The 24,511-nt window shown below is 57.6% G+C and overlaps 1 protein-coding gene across 15 annotated transcripts in view; it reads left to right on the top strand.

Moving 5' to 3' along the window:
* The window catches only part of HDAC4 (histone deacetylase 4), a 352,930-nt gene that overhangs the window by 284,781 nt on the left and 43,638 nt on the right, over nt 1–24,511 (top strand). For 13 of the 15 annotated variants that reach the window (XM_073020204.1, XM_007966865.3, XM_007966864.3 and 10 more), the window contains 5 exons: nt 541–795; nt 4,092–4,278; nt 7,630–7,763; nt 12,852–12,972; nt 20,543–20,589. In XM_073020204.1, coding sequence (XP_072876305.1) covers nt 541–795; nt 4,092–4,278; nt 7,630–7,763; nt 12,852–12,972; nt 20,543–20,589 — 744 coding nt within the window. The remainder of the gene's footprint in view (nt 1–540; nt 796–4,091; nt 4,279–7,629; nt 7,764–12,851; nt 12,973–20,542; nt 20,590–24,511) is intronic. The other 2 variants (XM_073020206.1, XM_073020205.1) reach the window with 1 other exon arrangement.

The raw sequence follows: 24,511 nt of genomic DNA, 5'->3' as shown, positions 1-24,511 counted from the left end.
TGTTTCCAGGATCTGGCAGGAGGGAGGTCATGGCACATCGGTGGGATCCTGCAGGAGGGGAGGCCGTGGCATGTCAGTGGGCTCGGGCAGTGAGCATTGTGGACGTGGATGTCTTCCGCTGAGTGGGTGGTGGTTTCTCTCAGCAGTTGTGGCTGTGAGGTCAGCATTGGCCTCTCCCCTTCACACTCAAGCTCCCCTCTGCAGACTCGGTTGACACTTGCGGCTTCTTTTCTGTTTCTCGGTGCCTGACGCAGAGGAGATGCTTGGTAAACCCTAAATGTTAGTCAGCCTCCTTCCCTGGGCCAGGTCACCTTGACCCCGGGCTGGGGTCCTGATGGGCATTATTTTCTCAGCACCGTGGATAGCTCCCAAGTTGTGTGGGAAGATGAAGGCGCCTGCTGGCCTGTGGCAGGGCGATAAGGTGCCTTGAGTCCCTGATTGTCTGCCCCAGAGGGAGGTGGTTTGCAGCATCCTTCATCCTGTCTGATGAGCTCAGAGGTCCCGGCTCTCTGTGCTTCATGTATTTCCTCTGCCTTACAGATCATCCCGAAACCAAGCGAGCCAGCCCGGCAGCCGGAGAGTCACCCAGAGGAGACAGAGGAGGAGCTCCGTGAGCACCAGGCTCTGCTGGACGAGCCCTACCTGGACCGGCCGGCGCAGAAGGAGGCGCACGCACCGGCTGGCGTGCAGGTGAAGCAGGAGCCCATTGAGAGCGATGATGAAGAGGCAGAGCCCCCACGGGAGGTGGAGCCGGGCCAGCGCCAGCCCAGTGAGCAGGAGCTGCTCTTCAGACAGGTGACTGCAGGCAGGGAGGGCACCAGCAGGCTGGCACGCACAGCCACCCTCGGTCCCCGGGCGGCATCTTCTGTGTGGTGATCACGGGAGCTGCAGGGCATCCTTGCACTGTCGCTGTCCAGTGTCTCACCCGTCTTGTCCTGGCCAGTGAGGGAGGTTGATGTGGCTTCTGTTTTGTCCCAGCTGTTCCTAGGGATTCGAGATGTTTGCAGGTGGTTACGTAACTGCTTTCCAGCCATGCACAGGCCCCAGAGAATGGGTTTCCTTCCTGTTTGTAGGCTGTAAATGATCACAGAATCCACGTGTTAGTGAGATACAGCATGCTTTTTAAAGAAGTGAAGGAAATAGAGGTATTAATTGATCAAAAAGACAGGCAGGGTCTGATCAAAAGTCAAGACCTTTTGTGGCCCAGTGGTGCTAATGAGCAGCCCTGCAGATCCAGACAAGACGGGTACGATGGTGGTACCTAGAGCCAGTAAAGTACCCAGAACCAAATGCGCAAGAGCCTGATGAAGAAGGCCAGTGAATGATTGGTTCATTTCCAGTGAAACATAAAACTTCTGAGTCAACAGAAATACCTGAGGCATTTGGGCAGCCAGCTGGAGCCCCGTATCTGCAGCCAGAGTGTCCTCAGAAAGGTGGCTTCCTCCCTATAGGCAGGAAGCGAGCCTGAGGAACCACAGCTGTAGGATTTGATTCTATCCTCCAGCAGCAGAGCTGCTGCCTCGGCTGCAGGAGCCACTGGATCGTTCCCTCCCGTCTCTCTGGACTCCATGCTGGCCGTGCCACTGAGCACCTCCCCAGCTTCCTGACTGCCAGCTGTGTGGCCAGAGCTGCATCTCCACCCCCAGCAGCACCCTGGAAGCCAGGAGCAGGACGCCCTGCAGTAAACTGTTCCCTTTAATTCTCAGCTGCAGATCTTGGCACCGAATGAATCAGTGTGGGGCCTTGTACCTGGAGCACGTGGACCCAAGCCTGCCGCACGGGGATCAGGTCTCAGTGGTCTCCAGAGGCTTCTGGGCCAGGAGCCCTCCTCTACCGAGCTTCCCCCGGCGGCTGGCATTGGGTGCTATTTCTCCTTTTTGTTCCGAGGGCGGCCTCTCTCTAATTTCTGGGCTGTCTTAATTAGCACCCCGGGCACTAAACACTACATAGCCCAGCAGCCTGGCAAAGACAGAGAGAGAAAGCCCCGGGCCTGTCTGGCGCACACATGGTGCTTCGTGGTGAACACTCGTCCACAGGTCCCGTCTGACAGGTCCAGATTGGGGGCCTCTTCCTGTGGTCAGGCCTTGAAAGTCGATGGAGGTCTGAAATTCAGTGTGCTATTATTATGCGGATAAGAAGTGGGAAACTATTTACATTAATAATTTTTAGGACTAGTTTCTCATAGGTCAGCGTTTACTTTGAAAAAAGAGGCTTGTTATATTCCAAGTGTGAGACGATGATTAGAAACACTTAATTTCTGTTCTCTCTGGAGAGTAATAGGCAGAACTCCTTATCAGGGAAACTTGGTAGTACACGGAGCAATTTGCCGAGGTAAACCTAAGGCGGGGCACCTTCCAGCCGGTGTCCGGGAGGATTGCTTATTAACCGCTTAACCGCGTGGGGCCCACGGCAATCCCAGCTGAATTTGGTTAGCCGCAGACTGGGGGCCTGTGGGTGCTGGCTCCTACTCCAGCTCCTGCTCCAGCTCCTGCTCCAGCTCCTCCGCCTGTCTCGGGGCTCCCCTCTTCTCTGCTCCCTCCTGGCTCTGATTCCTTTTTTTTTTTTCTTTTTTTGAGACGTAGTCTCACTCTGTTGCCCAGGCTAGAGTGCAGTGGTGCCATCTTGGCTCACTGCAGCCTCCACCTTCTGGGTTCAAGTGATTCTTCCCCCTCAGCCTCCCGAGTAGCTGGGACTACAGGCACCTACCATCGTGCCTGGCTAAGTTTTTTTTTTCTTTTTTTTTTTTTTTGGTAAAGACAAGGTTTCACCATTTTGGCCAGGCTGGTCTCAAACTCCTTACCTCAGGTGATCCACCCACCTCGGCCTCCCAAAATGCTGGGATTACAGGCGTGAGCCACCCAGCCTGATTCCTAAAGACAGGACAGATCAGAGCCTGGCCAGGCAGCTCTGGCTTCCCCCAGTGCTGGCAGCACAGGGCTGGACTCCGCCTCTCATACAGGAGCTGAGATGTAGGTACCTGATTTTCCACGTTCACAGGATTTGTTCATCAAAACTAAGACAGGATTGGCGCAGAGCTCCCAGCGAGGAGGCGCCCGGCTTTCTTTGTGCCTCGGCCTGGGTGGCAGGTCACTGTGCTCTCCCTCAGCTGCTGTCTGGGGAGAGGCTGGGCAGTGGTGGCCTCATCTCTGCCCTGCTTCCTCCACTGCACTCTGCCTCGTATGAGGGTGTGCACCTCAGCCTGTTCCCAGAATCCCTTGGGGTGTCCCAGGCCCCTGCGTGAGTGGCCCCCTACACAGAGCCCAGCCCAGTCCCATCTCATCAGAGAGGCACATCCCCACCAGCAGGCCTGCTCCAGGCTCCAAGGGTCCTGGGTGCCTGGAAGCTGATGGGCTGTTTCTGCTTTTAGCCTGCATGAGGATGTGTGGAATGTGAGACCAGGGTGGGGAGCAGCTGCAAATGAAGCTGAGCTAGCACTTCCAAGTCTGAGAATCAAGGGTGCTTTCTCGCCCAAGTTTGGTGTGCAGATTCAGTGCTGTCGGTCAAAACTAAGACCCACAAACCCAACAAGGGGGCGAGGCTTCCTGCCCACTCACTGTACGTGTGTGGTGTGGCAGAGTGAGTGCTCTGGTCCCCACACCTGCATGGCCTTCGCGTATCTCCCAGTGAAACCAGCGAGGGCCAGGCTGCCGCCCCAGCAAGAGCCTCTCTCCACACCTGCCAGGCCCCACTTCCCTGCACCTGGTCCAGGCTGCTCCTGGCTCAGTACCTCCTCACAGAAGCCCTCCTTGATACCCCATACTGTCCAGGCCTCCCTGGGACCCCGTGACTCAGCCTGTGTTATCCTGTTGATGAAGCCCATGGCAGGATCCCATGTGGACAACCTGCCTTCCCTAGAGAGAGCCACATCCTGGGAGACAGAGCCCGTGCTGGCCTCATTCTCGGCTCTGGGCCCACTCGGGCTTCAGGGCACTCACAGGGAAGGCCTCTCCAGGCAGCTGGCCTCCCAGCGTCCTGTGGCCCGTGTGTGGCCTGTGCATGGACGGGAGGCTTGCAAGAGAGGGCAGCGCCAGCCCTGCAGCCCGCGGTGGGAGATGCCTGCAGCCGCCACCATGGCCGTTTCTTCCCCGCAGCAAGCCCTCCTGCTGGAGCAGCAGCGGATCCACCAGCTGAGGAACTACCAGGCGTCCATGGAGGCTGCCGGCATCCCCGTGTCGTTCGGCAGCCACAGGCCTCTGTCCCGGGCGCAGTCCTCACCAGCATCTGCCACCTTTCCCGTGTCTGTGCAGGAGCCCCCCACCAAGCCGAGGTTCACGACAGGTAACAGATGGCCTTTGTGCAGCCTGAGGATGTGACGCGGGCCACAGTGGGCACAGACCGGGGCGGGGGGTGCTCCGGGCCCAGCTCTGCAGAGGCTGAGGGGCTGGGCGGGCACGAGGGCAAGAACCACACAGGCCTCTCATGGAGGCCCTCTCCCCGCCCCACACCCCACACCCTCAGTTCTGTTATTCTGGGGGCCTGTCATGGGCTCACTTGCCCACCTTTCCTGTCCCAGAGACCCCTGGTCTCCTCCAAGAACAGTCCACAGCCCATGCCCGTGGGGCCATGAGAGCCTACAGCTTCTGGTCTGGCTTAGGAATCACGAGCCCACACTTCTCCACTTACTCCCTCACACTTCGCCCACGTCCACAACGTTGACTCTGAGGCTCCAGTGGCAGGACTGTGAATGACTGGTGGGGGGCCATGATTACACGAGAGCAGAGCCCGGGACCCTTGGGACATGCTGCAGGAGCCACACATCTTCTGTCTGTGGCATCCCTCATACCATCCTCACCCCAGGGAGGAGACCTGCCAGCAGGGGTCCTTGGTTTTCCCTCCACGGTACCTCACCAGAAGTCAGGAAGCAAGCGAGGTGTCCACCACGGCTGAGGAGGCAGGCGGGGCTGGGCCCTGGACTCGTCTGCCTGGAGCTGCCCAGAGCCAGGGAGGAGACTGTCCTGGGCCACCCCGCCGCCCACCCCGCCGCCCAGCCACCCCTGCAGGGGAGAGGCGGGAGGGAGGGCTGGCTTCTGGCAGGGCTTGCCTCTGAGACAAGCACGGAGGCAGGAGAGCTCTTCATATTGTTCTGATCTAGTATTTCTTGTTAATGACGCACTAAGAAAAAAGTTCTGTAAATACAGCATGGTTTCATTCTTCAGATAATTCTCATCACATGGCTTAGTGTGCTGCAGTCTGCGAAGTTCTCACTCTCAGGTCTTAGAAGGATGCTGTTCATATTCAGAGAAAAATTTCCGTAGTAGTAATCCAGCAAGTAAAACGCTGCTTCTCAGAAAGAAAAGCAGAAGGAAAACTGTGGAAGGTCACAGAAGCAGCCAGATGGCCCACTCCACAAGTCCTCAGCAGGTGACTGCAATAAGTGTGTTCTTGAAAGAACGCAGCTCAGACAAGAGGGACCCCAGTCACCGCCACCAAGGCGAGAATTCACCCACTAAGCTGGCCCATCATGACTGGTCCCAGGAGAATTCCAGAGAGTCCCACTTCGTCGTTGTCCTTTCTTAGTTTGTCTTTATTACTTTTTAAACAAATTTATAAAACAGTAGTGTTCATTGTAAAGAAACAAACATGATAGAAACCCACAGGCAATACCATTTGCCCGTAATCCCACTCCCCAGTGGTGGCAGCTTGTTAGTATTTGGTTTAAATCTTCCAGATCTATTTCTGTGCATAGCCAGATGGACAGATAGACACAAACATAATTTGTTTCACAGAGATGGGACTCTGTTGTGTCTGATGCTTTCTGTTAGTACCTCACACTCTCAGCCATCTTCCTGTGTCCGTGCACAGCGACGCAGCACGTTCCTTTAGCCACGTGGTCTCCTGGCTGGCTCTGCCACCCTCAGCTGTGTGGGTTTTGCTGCTTCTCCATCTCTCTGCGCTCCAGCTTTTCTGTCTGTAAAGGCAGTAAAGCGGGTGTCTGCCTCATAGGTTCCAGCCGTGTGCTTAGTAAATATTAGCACATGTGACCTTATCATGATGATTCCACTGAAGGGGCCGTCCCCATTCCTCGTATCCATGAGCAACTGGTTGTTTCTGCACACACACCTGTGTATTTCATGGCGCAGTGTCCGTCATTGCCTATGTGTCTATGTTGCCATTACAAACTCCCGAGCACACCCATGCCCACACACGGTGTACTGATTGTGAGTCCTAGATTCGTTGACTCCTGTAAGCCTGCACCTACCCTGTTGCTTTTTTTTTTTAACCAGAAGTCCTGTCCCCCAGCACTGTTTTGCAAGTACCCCCAGAATTCCTCAAGTGCAGGAGACTGACTCCTGTTAGTCTGACTCACAAGAGGCTGAGCCAGGAAGTATGGGCTAATATGCACCAAGAGCATCCTGTAGCTGGACCCTGCAAACACTGGACCACCTTGAATCTCAGCTCCCCTTGGCTAGGGATGCTGCCTCTGGTCCCAGTAATGGGAACATATGTGGGAAGGACCGCATCCTGGGCCAGCACACTGAAACACTAGAGCAGATCCGTCTGGGCAGCTTGCTCAGGCTCTTCACCATGTGCCCCACCCTTATCCACCTGGGTGAACCCACGTTAGCATAGGTGTCCCTAGATAGTGACCTGCCTGCTGAAGGCATCCATTCACCCAGCCTGGCCTTCCCTTTGTTAAGTCCTGGAAGACCAGGTGTGTGAGGCACAGACATGTCCCAGCAGGGCCTCGGGGCAGCCCTCCTGCCAGATGTCACTAGGCCTTGTGAAAAGGGGCCGTGGCAGAGCTGTGCCCCGGAGGGCCACCTGGCCTTCCCTCCCATTTCTAGCGTCTGCAGACAGGTCAAGTACTCTCCCCTTCACAGCAGCCCCACGTGTACTGAGACAGGGTGGCATCCAACACAGGTTCAGGCACATTGCCTTTCCTACTGCAGAGCCCCAGGCTGCCGGCCCACTTGGTTCTGGGGCTCCCGCCAGGAGCCTCTTCTGTGGCTGCTGCACCCTGGGGGCCCGTCCGTGCTGAGCTCAGTACTGTGGTGAGCACATGGCTGGCCTCTGTTCACAGTCAGAGGTTAAGTAGACCTGTGTACACAGGTTTTGCGTGTGTTTTCTAGCACACGTGTTCCAGTCGCTTTGGAAGTTTCTAAAAGCAGGGCCTGAATCTGGTGTTTCTTTGGAATCTCAAGTACCTTGGACAGTTCTCTGCCCAGCAGAATTGGAGTTAGAGGTTGGTCCAGGACCAGGCAGACTTTGAGGGTAGGGGGCTAGAGTCGCCTCCTTCTAGAAGTCAGCACCATCCTCCCCAGCACGATTCCCACATGGAGCTCACCCCTGCAAGGTGCAGCCACCCAGGGCAGGCCTTCTCATCACTGTTCTCTCCTCAAACTGCTGCAGCAGGGCAGCTGCGTGCGTCCCTGCCTGGGTCCTGGGGCACTACTGTGAGCATGAGTGACAGGCAGGCCTTCCCACCTGCCTGGCCTCTGCATTCGTCCACGTCCTCTGGGCCTGGCCAGTCGAGGGGTCTTGGCGAACATGGTATTTTTCTAAAGGACCATCCCAGCCTCCGTCTCCTTCTAGGGAAGTGTGGTCCTGCCACCGCCCGGGGCAGCCTGCTAGTGGTGGCTGGCTTGCCCCTGGATGTGCGCTGATCTTGGCCCCTCTGCCCCGCCCCAGGCCTCGTGTATGACACGCTGATGCTGAAGCACCAGTGCACCTGCGGGAGCAGCAGCAGCCACCCCGAGCACGCCGGGAGGATCCAGAGCATCTGGTCCCGCCTGCAGGAGACAGGCCTCCGGGGCAAATGCGAGGTAACGCCGGCCGGGGCCGCTGGGCAGCTGCGGCTTTGGAAACCACTAGAGGGGACCCTCATGGGCCTGCTTGATTCAGGGCGTTGGCTTTGCAGGTGGTTCTTTGGGCTTTACAGACCCAGGGGAAGGGCCATGAGCATCTTCACTGTCTGCCTCTTGGGCGAGCAGCCATCTGCTGAGAAGCCTGGAGCTGTCTCCGTGGAGTCCCGGGCAGGAAGCTGCTGCCTCTGTCTGTGCCCTTTTCTGACGTTTCACTCCCACCTCTCACCTAGCAGCCTCCTCCCGAGGTCCAGGGCTGCCGCTCCCTGCCTCCGGGTCACTTCCCCGAGGAAGCCAGTTCCCACCACGCTCCCCTTGGGCAGCCAGGAAGGAGCCACGGGGAGATCCGATTATATCTCAGATCAGGCCTGTTGGCTTTTTGTTAAAATAATTTTCTCTTTTATTAAGATTTTGAAAGCTTCTTCGAGAACATAGGGAGACCTCAGGCCCTTGGGGCCCTCCTCAGAGTTAAGGTGCTGGCGAGGCAGTGGGTCGTGAAGGGAATGGAGCTGCAGGCTGGGCCCTGGCCTGGTTTGAATTTAGCTCCCTTACACGGCTGAGTCACATGAGGAGGCTTCAGGGACGCTGCAGCTCTGGCTGGGCCTCAGTTTCCCTGGCCACCAGGGGTTGGCAGCGGCCTCACTTGTTCTCATACAAGCAGGGCCTAGCCCCACCTCCTGATAGGAACCAGAGCCCTGCCCCGAACCTGGCTGCAGTGGATCCCACACCCAAGAAGGTGGGAAGGATCAGCCAGTTAACGCTGGAGGACGGGACAGTGAGGCTGTCCCAGCTGGTGGGCTTTACCCTGGAGGCAGCTGTCACAGGGGATCTCGAGCTCTTCGATGGGGAGGAGGGTGTGGCCAGGCCCTGCTGACAGTGCAGGCAGGAAGAGAAGGGACTCCCGTCTGGGAACTGGCGACTTTGGACAAGTTTCCATTTCTTTGTCTGTAGAGAGGGGCTGGCAACACTGTGCAGGATCACACAAGGCGCCACCCATGCCAGGACCCACCAGTAGGGACCTGCTGTGTCCCCTCCCCACACCAGGATTCCCACCACCCTACAGTAGCTCACAGGGTGGACAGGAACCTCCATACCCACCCCTCCAACAGCCCTGGGCACCCAACAGCCCAGGGCCCGAGTGGCCGTGGCAGAGATGAGTGAGCACATGGAGCTGGCGTGGCGTGGCCTTTCTACGTGGGCACGGAGAGCCTCCAGTCTCCTGGCTTAGTTTCTGCAGGATTCCACTCTGCAGGTTCGCCTGCCCCTCCTTTAGAAACTGGGATATTTGGGAACTTTAGCCAATCTGTGCTTCATGTTACCCCCGTTTCCTTTACCAGTTTTATTGGTGATACATAATTCTCGGGGGAATTCTCCAAAAGTCAGGCCCAGGACCCTCTCCTGCAGTGCCCTCTGGGAGGAGGGAGGCGGGGAGGAGCCACTGTAGAGGCTCTTGGCAGCTGCTTCAGGGATCCAGTCGGGATGGCTGTGCCACTGGAGGGCAGCATTGCCCAGCGGACACTGGCTTCGGGAAACTCCTCCTTCCCCACGTCCGTTCCCTCCACAGGAGCAGACAGTTGTCCTGCTGCCCCTTCCGGGGACTGCCCAAGGCCTCCTGAGGCTTCCGAAGCTCCATGATCTGCTTCCCTGTCCCTCCCCTATGTGTGCCCCCACCTTCAGGGGGGGTCCCCTGAGGCCAGAGGATTGGGAGAGGGTCTCTCGGCCAGAATAGCAAAGCAAATGCAAGCAAGGGAGGAGTGAGAAAGCAAAGACCTTGGAAGAAACAGCCCACTCCTCCACCCGCCCTCGGCTCCTCTGCCCGCCCTCGGCTCCTCTGCCTGCCCTCGGCACCATGGGTGAAGGTGCCAGCCACAACTGGGCCAAGGGCTGGCAGAGGGTCCCCAGGTGTTGGGGCTGTGGGACAAGACCTGAGCCTGGCAGGATCTCAGGGAGAGGAGAGCTGGGGAAAGAAGGGTGACTGGGGGACAGCCACAGAGGCCGTGGAGGCCGTGCTCCCTGGACGGTGGTGCCTTGTTCCCACACGTGGGGCAGCTCTCCAGTGCGGGTACTCCCCAGGTTCAGAGCGAGCGATGTGCTAACTCAGCTTAGGGGGACGTGACGTCACCCACCAGGCTTTCAGTGCCAGCCAGCCGGGGTCACTGGCCTCCTGAGATGGCTGAGCAGAGGGCCCATGGGTATGGGGCCTGGTTCGCTAAGTGGGTACCTGATAGAAGAAGATGGGGTGGATGGGGCTGTGACTTCCCCAGTCCACAGACCACGTGGAGGCCACAGCAAGACTGAAGCCCAGGCCGGAGGGCAGGGCCTCGCAGGGCAGGGCCTCACGGTCAGCATCCCTCCTGTGGGGAGATGACTGCCTGGAGGCCTGGGGAGTGAGGCCCTCCCGTCACGCTGCTTCGTGTGGCGAGGAGGGATGGGAGTGGGCTGGGAGGTCTCTGTGAGCTTGGGACCGTGTAGATGCTGGCAGGCCGGCCCAGCAAGACGTGGACCCCGGTCCAGCTGTCTCGCTCCCTGCCTCACTCCAGAGCAGCCGGGCAGGCCTCGGGAAGCTGCCTCACACATTCTGAGCAGTCGGGGGGTCCTCTGAGTACAGCCACATGTGTGTGCGGGCCCCGCCCTCCTGCAGAGGCTTCCTGGGAGCCAGAGCAGCTCCTGGCCAATTCGCGTGCCCAGCTTGGTTTGTCCTGCCTCCAGGCATGGCGTCCGGGAAGGAGAGGAGAAGGGGGTGGGCTGGAAGTCAGATGTCACAGAGACCAGGGTCACAACTGGGGTTTGCACCCTGCCCCAAGCCTGTTTTCTGTAAGGAACAAAGACTCCTCCTGTCTTATCCCAGGAATTAAAGGGAGATGGAAATGACGAGGTCGGCCTCCCAAGAAAGTGGGAAGGGGCCACCATCACCACCGCTCCGAGAGTGGCTCTAGAAAAGCCTTCTCAAGTGCTGTCACGCAGGCTGAGCCATCTCAATGTCGTGGGCCTGCAGCCTGAACCGCCGCGGTGTCGCAGAGCTTTTGGGGCTTTGATCCTGTGTCTTTTCTGTCTCCATTTCATGTGTTTGTAGGCAGGGGGCTCTTCTACTTTTCTTCTTTGCCTTATTCTAAGATCAGCTTTAATCTGTGAATTTAATTTGTGGTCTAACATCAAGTCTCTCTTGCTGCAATTCAGGCTCGTATCCAGTGGGTCGCTTTTGAGTGAGGAGGACACACATGGCTGCCAGGGCCCTGCTGTTCTTTCACCAGAAGTTCACACTGCATGACCTGCCTCTTAGCACCACAGGGCACAACCCTGGTCCCCTACAGGGGCCTTCCCAAGCGTGGGCTGCCCAGGCCTGTCTGTCCAGAGGGAACTTGGCCCTGGCCACAGCTGCCTATGCCTGTGCACACATGGGGGCTTCCGGAAATCATTAGAAATGAGAAGCCCCAGCAGGGGCGTGGTGGCTCACTCCTATAACACCAGCACTTTGGGAGGCCATGGCGGGCAGATCACCTGAGGTCAGGAGTTCAAGACCAGCCTGGTCAACATGGTGAAACTCCATGTCTGCTGAAAATACAAAAATTAGCCAGGCGTGGTGGCGGACACCTGTAATCCCATCTACTCAGGAGGCTGAGGCAGGAGAATCGCTTGAACCCGGGAGATGGAGGTTGTAGTGAGTCAAGATTGCACCACTGCACTCCAGCCTGGGTGACAAGAGCGAACTCTGTCTCAAAAAAAAATAAAATAAAATAAATTAGAAGCCCCCGCAGCTGCCCGGGGCCCCAACTGCACCCTGACCCCTACCAGGGAGTGCGTCCCTCCTCCCTGGCCTTCCAGGGACGTTCAGCTTATGTCCCCAGAGTAGAAGCAGCCCTAGGTCGTGGTGGGACCGTAGAGTCGTGTTTTACCATTGGAAGCCGTGTCACATGTTGTCTTTGTTAAACCAGGGACCTTCATAGAGAAAGCCCGGTTTTGTGGAATTGTTGTTCATGAAGAGCGAACCTGCAGACCAGCCTCCCCTGCCCAGGGCACCTGCCCTCTGGAGGTCCCTCCCCTGTGGGCAGGGGCTGAGCTCTCCTGGCTCCACCCCTTCCTTCTCCGCCCTGCATGGACAGGACCCCCAGGTGTACTGCGTCCTGCAAGAAGGCTGTGTGCCATGGCTCCTGGTGGTCTGAGAGGAGCCCTAGGTGCTGGGCTGGCGTAGAGAGCCCCCGAGCTTCGCCCATCACACGTCTCACGCACAGGGTGGACAGCGAGGCCTGTAGGAGCTCAGTGGATGCCGGGGCAGGGCTGTGGTCAGGAGGGAGAGAGCAGATCCTGCTCCGGCCTGGGGGAAGCAGGTGACGGCCACAACCAGGGCCACCTGTGTGGCATCTGACTCATCCTGTGGTGGCCTGACCCTCTGAGAGCCGTTTCCATGTGAAATGTTAACTCGAATCTCATGTCCGAAGCCATCGTCCCCTTTAAAAGGCTAAATGAATGTAGCTCAGCTGAAGAACTCTCATTTTCCTGTGACTTTCTGAAGAAAATCTGAATTAGCCCAGGGATCTCGATCTGAGGAATTTCCAAACCACATAGAGACGCAGCCGGACGCCAGCTAGCCATGCAGGGCAGATGCCAGACTGGCGGCTGTGGCCCCAGGCGGTCCAAGGAAGGCTCAGAGACTCCGGGAGCATGGCTGGGGTTTTCCTCGAACGTGAGGGAAGCGCGGCAGCTCACCTCTATTTTAAGACCAGACCCTGGCAGTTGGAAAGCAAAGTAATAATTTGATGCCAAGTCATTTGTGCGACAGTGAAGGGTAATGCGTTGAAGGCTGGAATTATCTTTTAAAATGTTTTTTCAAAGCTATAATTAAGTGTAAGCCCTCTAAAATATTTCTTAAATATTTTAAAATATCATGTTGGGTGATGTTGCTTCTTATTTTGCAATAACCAAATAACGTGCTTGTTTGTGTATCAAATTAAGTTTCCTTGTGGGCAGTGGTTTCAGTTGGAGTTTCTGTCTGTGGAGCTGAAGCAGCAGCTTCTGCAGAACATATGAATGTCCTCTCGCCTGTCCCCACAGTGCATCCGCGGACGCAAGGCCACCCTGGAGGAGCTGCAGACGGTGCACTCGGAAGCCCACACCCTCCTGTACGGCACAAACCCCCTCAACCGGCAGAAACTGGACAGTAAGAAACTTCTAGGTATTTCAGGACCTTCCTTTCCTCCCATATTGGGTTTGAAGTCCCCCGAGGTTGTGTTTCCAGCTCTCAGCCCCTTGTGTCTGGGGTGCCTGTGGGTGTCGCCTGCCAGGTTATAAGGTAAAGGGCCTGGAAGGGAACCTTTCACCCTCTGTTCACAAGCCACTAGTTGTTGATGAATGTGCCAGGTAGCAGGTGTGTTTGTGTAAAAACTGGGCTGAGAGCCGCTGGTTTAGAAGCATCTTGAATCCCAGGGTTTCGGTTTGAGAGGCTTATTAGGAACACTCCCAGCGCGCTGCCTGCCCTGCCCTGTACTCCACTTTAAGGCCCATCAGGGCAAGACCAAGAGGAGACGCAGGGAGTGTCCACCACTTAGGGGTGAAAGGCTGCTGGTGTCTTAGCTCTGGCTGAAAGCACCTGCAAGTGTGGTGGAGGGAATTTTGGCCTCATGGAGAGAACTTTCTAATGGGCATCCTGTGCCGGGGAAACTGGTGAGAGGCTTTCTACAGGGATCTTCAGCAGAGGCAGGTGAACTCCCAGCCAGCTCCATGGGGCTCCCAGAGTTCCCAGCGCACAGAACCCAGACCCGGGGCCGGGGGCTTCCAGCGCACAGAACCCAGACCCGGGGCCGGGGGCTTCCAGTGCACAGAACCCAGACCCGGGGCCGGGGGCTTCCAGAACACAGAACCCAGACCCGGGGCCGGGGGCTTCCAGTGCACAGAACCCAGACCCGGGGCCGGGGGCTTCCAGGACACAGAACCCAGACCTGGGGCCCGGAGCTTCCAGGATATAGAACCCAGAACCAGGGCCCGGAGCTTCCAGGGTACAGAACATGGACCCAGAGCCGGGGGCTCCCAGGACACAGAACCCAGACCCGGGGCCCGGAGCTTCCAGGATATAGAACCCAGAACCGGGGCTGGGAGCTTCCAGGGCACAGAACATGGACCCAGAGCCGGGGGCTCCCAGGACACAGAACCCAGACCCGGGGATGGGGACTCCCAGGACATAGAACCCAGACCCGGGGCCAGGGGCTCCCAGGACACAGAACCCAGACCCGGGGCCAGGGGCTCCCAGGGCTGTCTTTGTTCCTCGGTAACGTCCTTCCCTGCCTCCTAGCCACCCTGAACCAGGACAGTCACTGCCCACTGGTTTTCTTCCCCATCTTTTGTGCCTTTGCCCATATGCTCTTCCCTGAGCGAGACCCTAGGAAGGCAGGGAGGGAGAACTAGGAACCATGAATGCAGGGGTTGCAGGGGCAAGGAGAGGGTGGGCTGTGCCTGGCTCGTTGACTGCGTTTGGTGGGGCACACATCACAGGAGGTATCCTCCATGCCAGGCCTGTGCCCAGCAGACTCAGCCTCACAGAGACCTGCACGCCTAGTCCTTCATGTGTTCTCTCATTCGCTCGCTCACGCCTTTACCCGCTCGCCGAGGGCACCTTCCGTACTGGATGCCCTGTAGGTACCGACAGGGTCGCAGACCATGGAGCCAGTGGGGCCGTGAGGACTGGCCTGGGGTGGCAGTCATGCTGCTTCCGGAGTCCCCCCTGCCCTGTGGTATGGAGGCTTCTAAAAGGACAGAAGCCTTGAGTTTAGGGAAAGTGGGAAGGGAGTGAACAGCAGTCGGAAGCAGGTGGGCCAGGGTGTGGCTGAGCAGGTTCATGAGGTGGGTCCTGAGCTAGCGCCGGGGACAAGGGCCACCAAGCCACCCCACAGACCCCAACAGCTCAGGGTCAGCAACTGCAGAGACGATGGACTCAGGGAGGCGCTCAGTCAAGGGCCTGGGCCAGAGCTGGTGGAAAGGTCTCTGGGCCCCGGCTACCTACACAGCTGCTTCACCTGCTGCTGCTCTGGAAGGGGCACAGCAGGGGCTTCCTGGCCTGGGGACAGCTGCTCTAGATGAGGGCATGGATGCCAAGCCCCCACCTCTCCCCACTGGGCTGCCAGCACACTGACCTTTGCCCTCCGAGCAGAAGACAGGAGGCCCCTCTGTGGATTTGACCCGCCCCAAAAAAGCTGACATCAGGGTTTCCAACAAATAGCCCCTGAGATCCCTTATATTGGTGCTCATGGCTAATCACCACCTGTGTGCCCAGAGCTTCCACCCAGGAAGTGTTGGCACTTCCCCCTTAGGAGAGGACAACCAAGGAGGACCCAGGGCCCGAAGAACGGCTCGGTAGGGACCTGGAGCCGGGGCCATGCAGGGGAAGGCGGCTGGGGGCAGACAGTGCAGGGCGCTAACCCAGCTGCCATTAGCACCCTCAGAGAGAAGACGCTGCGTCCACATGACGTGGACAAGTTCAGTGGAAAAGGGGAAAGCACAGGACGTTCAGAGAAGACAAAAATTAAACACATGACTGCAGAAAAAGAAAATCCTCAGACCGGAAGATATGGTGATGTCATCTCCCAGAAACCAGAGAAAACCATGACAGCACTGGGCAACTGGGAAGTGAGATGATAGAGAAGGCCAAAGCTCACTCCACTGTGCAGGGTCCAAACAGCAGGAGTCCCAGGGAGGGCAGAGGCCAGGAGGAGGTGTCTGTGGAATTCAGAAGGCCCCAGGCCAAAGGCGGGGCTGCAAGGACCCACCAGGGGTAAGAAAGACCCTCTTAGGGAGAACCAGCAGAGCCTCAAAATGCAGGGACAGAGGTGAGAGCCAGGGCGCTAGAGACAGCCAGGGCACCTGCGGACTCCACAGGGCCTGTGGCCATGCCAGTTCTAAGGGTGCGTCATTGCCCTCCTGAAGTCTGTGTCCTGCCAAATTGCCAGGTGAGGAGGAAGGTGGCACAGGGGCATTCCAGGCATGCAAGGGCCAGAGCTTTCACCTTCCAGCTCTTCTTTCTCAGGAAGCCACCAGAGGACATGCTGTCCTAGGGCAAAAGAACACTGGGAGGCCCATCATGGAGGCCGACCTGTACTGGATGGTCTGTGAGAGGGTGGTGGCCGGGAAGCCTGAGATCGCCCTGCAGAGAGTGAAGCTTATGCAGCTACTCCCGAGGAAGGGGGCACGTGCTCCTTGGGGAGAAGATGGCGCATGGATGGTGGGGTACCTAGCAGAGGCAGGGAGCACCGCTGGTGCCGGGGAAGGGAGCCCTAAAGGGCGAGGGCGGTGTGGACGGTGGAGAGGGCAGGCAGCCTTGTGTCCGGGAGCTGGGTGGCCAAAGGCTGGGAATGGAGGCACTGAGGCTGGAGTGTGCTGTCCCTCAGGATTCTCCAGTCCTTAACAGGCAACGTCACTGCCTCCGCCTGTGGCACCTCAGCTTCTGGCCGGGTTCTCCAGCACGGGAGAGGCTGCCTGTGGGCCCCATGAGGGAACAAGACCTTTGCCTCGATGTCGCCGGGGCTGCCACAGCAGGGGCTTTCAGTAGACGTGGGAGTTGCTGGGCAGCCTCAAGGCATCAGCTCATCAGGCCGTGTCCTGCACACACGCAGCTCCGTGCACCCACCTCCACGCCTTTCAGAATGGCGGCTGCTTCTGACACCTTCGTCCGTTTTCAAAGGACCAGCTGTCGGTCCATCCCCTGCCACCTTCAGTCTTCCAAACCTGTGGAATTCAGTGGGCAGAGGATGGAGGCAGGACCAGCTCCACCAGCAGGAGGATGAAGGCAGGCTTAGCTCCACCACCTTGCTTAGGTTTCTAAGCTAGTTTCAAACAAAGTTTAAGAGAGATGGTCAAAAAGGAAAGCAGAAAGTTGGATGTGTAGCATCCTTGGTGAGAAAGTCATGGACGGAGCGAGCTTGGAGCTCTCTTTCCTGCGATTACTGGTTACCCAATGGGCCCCTGGTCCTCAGTTCACAGCCCACATTAGGCCCTTGTAGACCCCTTTCTTGTTGCTGGTTTCTTTATTGAAGTATCTGCAGCATCCCTTTGCCGCATTCCTGTCCTCTGAAGGTAACTCTTCTAGCCAGCTTCTTTTGTTTACAGGAAGGTTGATCATTCTGTTTCCTGTTCTTTCCTGCAAAGCTTTGTGCTTTAAAATCTGTTCACACGTCTGTGAGGATATCTCACCCATTACGTTCGTACAACTCGAGATCGATTTTTGAATTTCCGACAATTGTCCTAACACAGAAACTTCATTATCATCAGTCTAAGTATTTCAGACACGGTAATAGCCGATGATTATCTTGAGTTTTGCTAACATAGCCCTAATGAGGTGTTTAAACACTACTGTATGATTTTTTCTTTCCTCTTTTAATGGAATCCACAAGCCGCTAAGCCGTGTGCAAGGGCCTTCATGTGTCCTTTCTGATGTGGTGAGACGCCACACATCAGGCGTGGCTGAATTGGATCGTGAGCCTGAGGCAGGCCGGCCGCTGCCGTACATGTCACTGAAAGTCCTGTGGCTCATCGGCTCAGGTCAGCTGGCAGGGCGCTGCATCCAGGCAGAGCTGGGCCCCTGGCGAGTGGGCACCAGTGATGCTCAGGGCAGGGTGCGGCAGGAAAATGACTTGGCACAGCAAGGGCCTCCTCCCAGCCAGGGAGCGGGAGCAGCGGCGAGAGGACGGCTGGAGCCTTCCCTTCCCTACCCCAGGCACAGAACACCTGTCTGCCAGCCTTTGGTAAACAGACAAGTAGTAAGCCTGGTCGTTTGCAGAGCTTCGGGCACTGTCACCAGGCTGGAACATTTCGTGGCCTGGGCTTGGTGATTGTGACTTCAAACCACAAGAGGCTGCTGGGCTCCTTACAGCTGTCACCAAAACTCTGCCTGTTACTCCATTCCTATACACGTGTATTTGGATGCATGATCGTGTGCTTTTTCTTTGTTGTTTTGGTCTTTGCTGGTAATGAGCAAACTCAAACAGGTGGATGACTTGTGGTTTTAATGTGGGCATGGTTGGCTATGATTTCAAAGAGATTCAGTCTCTTGCAGATACCTGGACACGTCTGTCTACTGTGAATTCGTAGAGCTGAGCGCGTGCATTATTTGGAAAACGAGCTCCCTAGTTTCTGGCAGTGTCTTTCCCATGCGTTGGAGTAGTCAGTGTTGGAAGGAGGTGGCCCACGGAGCCACTACCAGCCCCAGCTACTCAGCCACTCACCAAGGCCATGACCGCCCTTCCGAGGCAGCACCTGCCCACTGTGGTGAGGTTGGCATTAGGTGACTCCACTACAGATGACAGCAGTGAGTAGGACAGCAGGTGGCTTGGCACCCTGGCACCCATGCCCTCCTTTTTCAGTCTCGTTCCTCCTGCCCACCAGCTCTCTCGCCCACCACATCCCGCCAGCTCCTGCCCAGCCCCATCGCTTCTCAAAGGGGTCAGGCTTGCAGGCCGCTTCCCCACGTGGTCAACCTCACGTCCACTACTTGCTGCCACCAAGGCACAGAGGAGAGCAGGGCCAACATGCCTGTGGGGATGAGGGCTGGCTCTCATGAGGCTCAGGTGAGAAGTGTTAGCTGATGTCCCACATCCCACACTAACACGTGGACACAGGAACCAGGGTCAGGAGCCACGAGCCAGGCAGCGGCGGGTCCGTGAGCCATGGACGCGGAGGAAGTAGGCCCAGGACAATGCCCAGGAAGGGGAGGCATGCTGGTGCTGGTGCTGCTGCCCGCAGTGGGCATGAGGGCCTGGACCCAGAGGCTGAGGTGTGCCTGCTGAGCGCTGTGGCGAGAGCCAGGGCTGACCAAAGCCCCTGCTGGCTCAGTGCCTTGTACGGCCCAGGCAGGGAGGAGGGACGAGGTGGGCACAGACCCTGCCCTCAGAGCCAGGCCAGGTGGAAAGGAGCACAGGCTTCCTCTGATGCAGACTGGCCCCTCCCAGCACGAAGGGTTTTGTCTGGAAAACGTCACAGCATCTGCATGGCGCCTGCACCCGTCAGCTGGCCGGGCCTTCCTAGCAGGTGGGGGCCGGGCCTCTCCTTCCTTTGCCTAGGGGGCTTGGGAGCCTCTGAGCCCCTTCTGAAAGCAGCTGCAGCTGCTGCCCCCTGTCTCCTGCCTCCTGCCCTGCTCCCTGTTGGCGTGGCAGCCTCCCAGCCCCAGGACATGGCCATGTCCATTCTACAGGCCTCTGGCCTTGATGCAGATCCGCCACCTCCACAGAGTGGGGAGAGCCTGGGTCAGCTCTGCAGGTCGGGCCTCACACTAGGGCCTGGCTGTGGCCGTCTGTGGGACATGTGGGCGTCGGTGGGGGGTGCAGGTGTCCGTGGGGAGTGTGGGTGTCCATGGGGGCGGGGATGGGGGGCGGGCATCCATGGGGAGGGTGCAGTTGTCTGTGGTGGTGTGATGGGGGTGCAGGCATCTGTGGGGGGAGTGCAGGAGTCCGTGGGGGCATGCGGGCATCTGGGGGGGGATCCGGGCATCCGTGGAGGGTGCAGGCGTCCGTGGGCTAAGGCAGGCAGGCCTCTGTTTAGCTTCTCGTCTGTGCCAGCCACTCCCCTGCGGCTTGGGGCCATCACGGTTGCTCCCCCCAGCCAGGCATGCTGTGCCCTGGGGAAGGGTTCCTCTCACGCACACCCAGCTCATCAGGCCGGCAAGCCCTCCAGGCAAGAGGCAGGCAGGCCCTGATGGACCCATGGCCAACTCCTTCCTATGGCCCCCGGCAGCCGACCCTAGAAGCGTGGACCAGAGCACACAGAGTGGGGGCTGCTGTTCTGGAGTAGGCTGAGAATGGGAGAGGAGCCCCACAGTGGGGGGCACAGCCCAGCTGAGGCCAGAAAGCGGGGTCCCACGCTAGATAAAGGAGCCTGTTACATCCAGCCAGTCTCCCTGGAGCATGTGAAACGCCACCCCAGCTGCAGCCCAGGAAGGGGCCTGGGGCTGCGGAGAGCAAGGGGTTGGGGCCCAGGCAGCCGCTAGGAATGGCAGGCCCCGCCCCTGGTTAGTGGGGGTCTCTCGTCCTCCACAGATGGGTTTTAAGCTGGTGACATGCTTTCAGCCAGCACTGGGGTCAAACAGGAAAAAGACAGCACCCCTGTCCTGGGAGCACTTTCACTGCTGGAGCAGGCGTGGGCACCAGAGCAGTGGGGTGAGGGTTTCGAGGGCCCCGATTTCCATGGGAGGAGGCCTGGCGTGCAGCTGTGATGTCCTTGGAGCCCTCAGTCAGCTGTACATTTTCCGCCTGTGTCGCAGGGAGGGGCTGTCGCTGCATACATTCCCGAGGATCTCAGGGTCTAAGAGTCCTCATCACCCATGTTTAATCCGGGACCTATCCTGTTTGCCGTGGGAGGGGGCTGCTAGACAAGCCCTAGGAGCTCACTGAGGAGCCAGGCTCGGGGTCCTGGAGCAGGAGTTGCTGTTAGATACAGCAGGGGCACGGGCTGCAGGCAGATGCCCGCCAGGGATACCTCATGCTCCCCCGTGATTTAATGCCTCTCCGGGGCCCCTGACAGGCTGATGCCACAACAATTTGGGGTGTCCCCACCAGGATCTGTGACCCAGCTCAGCCCTCACAGGAGCCAGGGCACCTCAAAGGGCCAGACGCTGACTCCACAGCAGGGCCACAGGGTGTCACATGGGGGAGCAGTGGCCCCTCGGTGTCCCACAAATGCCCAAGCACCACTGAAGACCCCGGGGTGCTCCCAGGGCCTCGGCCTCATGCCCTTGGCCTCTCTGACTGTCTCCCTCCCCCCTACAGGCTCGCTCGCCTCCGTGTTCGTCCGGCTCCCCTGCGGTGGTGTTGGGGTAAGTGTTCCTTTAATGTGTAAATAATGTCCTGTTTCTTCTCGAGTCCCAGTGGTCACAGAAATCGCAGCCTTGCTTCCCTCAAAGTGAATAATTGCTGCCAGGTGTTTTCCACACACAGGGCCTGGCGGGCAGGGGCTGCCCATGTGCGGCTTCAAAGGCCGTGTGAGCCGAGAGCGTTTTGATCGCCGACTCGGGCACCTTTCTCTGGGGAAGGTCGTCTGGCGCTTGCGGCTGGGGCTCTGGGGTGCAGTGGCTCTCGCCTTAAGAGCTTGCGGCTGGGGCTCTGGGGTGCAGTGGCTCTCGCTTTAAGAAACAGGATCCTGTGTGCAGCCAGTGTCTCATCCCCTTCTAAGTCTGCGGCAGTAATCTGCTCCCAGCAGGCCACGAGTATGGTGCGGGTAGAATGCGTGCTGCTTTATTCTGTACCCAGTTTCCACTCGAAGCTACAGGCAGGGCTCCCGGTGCAGTGACCGTGATACTCATGGGCCAAGTGGAGTCTGTAGGGCTGCTTGCTGGGCTGTGCCGGCTTCTGCAAGCTGATGATACGGACCTGGCCTGGGCATATGAATCCCTGGGCTGTGCCGGCTTCTACGAGCTGATGCTATGGACCTGGCCTGGGTGCATGGGTTCGCAAGGACTTCCAGTCTGGGCATCTGCCCATCCGTCCACACAGGAAGGGTCAGGTCTTGCAATGAAATTTCTCAATAACAAAAGGGTTCTCCCCTGGTCCCTGACCTCCTTGATGCAGCCTGGGCAGGGGTGGCAACAGCGAGGGCGGCCATGAGAAGCTGAGGCAGAGCCTCCGAGCAGATCTGGGCCATCATTGTCCTGCAGCGCCACGAATCACCACAGACGGTTGCAGGCAGGGAGGATGGGAGCTAGTGGACAGCAGGAGCCACTACAGCCAAAACAGTGCAGTGTGTGTGTAATCACAGATCGCAGGGTGAAGCTCAAGGTCTGGATTCTGTTATGGAAATGAAACAAAATTGTTTTCTTCCTGAGTTTTTATAAAAATCACTGCTTTGAAAATTATCCTGTCAGAAAGAGAATAAATGGCATTTATTCATACCACCACCAAGCCCTCCTAGAGGTATTTTATTTTGTATTGTAAATAGGCTGCAATCTCTTAATTTGGGGCAAGTTTTTGGCCAGACTTGAAAAGAATTGAATTTGCACTGCCCTGCAGCCAGCACGCCTGTGCAAGGAAGAATTTATCATTTGCAAATGAAAGCTAAGTGCAGACTCAGAGCTGAGGGGGTGAGCCCAGCAGCCCCTCCCAAGTGTTAAATCCAGATCTGAGGCACAGCAGATGAGAGCTGCACCCTCACATCTGGGCACAGGCAGGCACTCGTGCGCAGATGCTGATGGAAAAGCTCTCCACGTGGACGTGGGCAGGGAGGGCAGAGAGGGTAACCTGTTGGCATGGGCAGGGAACAGTGCGGGTCGTGGGGCGTCCTCAGGTGCAGCCATCAGCAGGATGCGTTTTCTTCCCACTGTTTTCTAAAAGGAAGAAGACAGACAGGAGGCCTGTGCAGGCCCCTGCCCTGGCTGTGGGGTGCACTTGCTGTCGCTGGCACAGATGCAAATCTCCTGAGCCTCATGTCTCCAGATCTGTGAGGGGCCAGCCTCTTGGGGTGTCAGGAGGAGCAAAGTAGACCTCAGGAGCCACAATGTGGGCGCACAGGAGGTGCTCTTGTCAGGGAGGGCAGAGCCGGTGAGCAGAGCCGGCCACCTTTCCCAAAAGCAGCTGCAAACTCTGCTGGAGACGGAGCAGTGGGGCTTGGAACACTGAAAACTCACCCTTCCTCAACGCTGGGAAATGTGGGCTGTAAAGTGCTTTGACCTCTTTTTCAAACCAGATCAGCTCCTGCATTGTTTCTCTCCAGTGACCACAAGTTTCAACTAGGTGAGGAGCTGGTGTCCTTGCTCGGCCTCGCCCAGCACAGTCCCGGCCTCCTCTTGTGCGCCCGGCTCCCCACGGCTCCTCTGAGCTTCCCAAAGGCCTCCCAGCCCTGCCAGCCCTCGGTGTGTCTGTTCTAGACTCCATAGGATTCTCCATGGGAACCTTTCTCCATGTTTCCCCCCCCCACCCCCGCCATTTTCCTGTCTTTATCGTGAAAGAGAAAGAAAGAGAAAAGAAAGAGAAGAGGAGAGGAAGGGAGGGGAGGGGAGGGGAGAGGAGAGGAGAGAGGAAAAAAGAAAGCGAGAGAAAGAAGGAAAGAAAAGAAAAAAAGAAACTAAACGAAATGCAGAGTGAGCCATTTGCTCCTTCCTGCATTAAGTAGTTGTGGCCGCCTGCCCTGAGCCAGGCTGTTGCCCAGGGGTGGTGCTGCACACCTGAGCCAGGCTCCCTGCAAGAGCCCTGGAGCTCCTGGAACTCGGGGCTGGTCCCTGGGAGCTGGAGCCGTGGTCCTGAAGCAGACGAAGGAGGGTCTCTTGAGTTCTCTGGGGACTGGGGTCCTGCAGTTTGGCTGGGGCTCTATCCTTCACTCTGCAAGACATTCCAGAAGCTTCTGAACCCCAGGGTCCCATGGGAGGGGGCACAGACACAGGCACCTGGTAGACCGAGCAGCTCGTTTGCACCCCAGGTGTGCAGAATCCCCAGAAGACCCTTCAGAACATGGGAGGAATCCACCCTCCGCTCCCTGCAGTGTTGGCCTAATCCTAAAGCCCAGTTCATTGTGTGCTGGAGAGAAACCATCTCTGGGTACTGTCCCCACAGGGGCAGCCTCAGGGCCTGTCCTGCCTGGGACCCTGCCTCCCCTGGCTGACACAGAGCCGCTGGCAGAATCTTGCCCTGCCCAGCTCTCACTCCTGGGATGTCACCTTGGATTTTTTTTTTTTTCCTCTTTGCAGACAGAGCTTCAGTCTGTTACCCAGACTCGTGTGCAGTGATGCGTTCATGGCTAACTGCAGCCTCAACATCCTGGGCTCAAGTGATCTTCCCGCCTCAGCGTCCTGAGTTGTGGGGATTACAGGCCCAGGCCACCACATCTGGCTAATCTTTTTTTTTTTTTTTTTTGCAGAGATGGGGTCTCACTATGTTGCCCAGGCTGGTCTCTAACTCCTGGCCTCAAGTGATCCTCCCACCCCGGCCTCCCAAAGTGTTGGTATTATAGACATGAGCTGCCACACCCCTGCCACCTTTAATTTTAATGAATTGATTCTCCAGCTGAAGTCATCAACCCAGAATAGTCCTATTTATGTGGCTGCTTCCATGAAAAACAATATAGCATTACTTAGAGGAGAAGCCATTCATTGCAGGTTGAAGATTAAAGGAGGGTCAGTGAAGTAGAGTTATTTTGACATGGGGAAACCATTTAAAGAATGTAGAAGTTTGGTCATTGGAAAGAAAACCGTCACTGAATATGCTTCAGGAAATGTCTTCAGCCCCTTGAAAACGCATTTTAACTCACCTTGCTTTAATGACGAAGCTTTAAGACAGCTTGGAAAGAAATCCTCCCTCCCCATGTAGTGGGCGGTGTCTGTCAAGTGGCAAGTCTGCCTGGTGTGGACAGGAGCCCTCGAGGGCCTGGTCTGGGGAAGGGAGAGGCGGGGTGGACACACCTGGCTCCTGCTGAGGATCCCCACAGCACTCGGCGCTCAGAGGGGCTCAGTTTGAGAAGGAGGCGCCCTGCAATGGACCTGCAGTCGACCCAGTCAGCACCGTGTTGAAGCCGAGCAACTCTGATGATGCAGCTTCTAAGACCTCTGCCGGGCTGGGCACCCCCAAGTCCCCGGTGTGTTACCCCACAGAGTCTTGCAGGCAAAGGACACACTTGGGGACGGCTGCTCGGGTGCCATGGGGCCAGCCCAAGGGCTGTGTATTTCATCTTAACGCCTCCCTCCCCTGGCCAGACTCCCATAGGAGACTGCTCTGTGCAGAACTGGCTATCCAGGTCTCTGTCGACTTTCCTCC

Source organism: Chlorocebus sabaeus, chromosome 10, assembly GCF_047675955.1.
Source record: "Chlorocebus sabaeus isolate Y175 chromosome 10, mChlSab1.0.hap1, whole genome shotgun sequence".
Lineage (NCBI taxonomy): Eukaryota > Metazoa > Chordata > Mammalia > Primates > Cercopithecidae > Chlorocebus > Chlorocebus sabaeus.
This window is presented reverse-complemented; position numbering and strand designations above follow the sequence as displayed.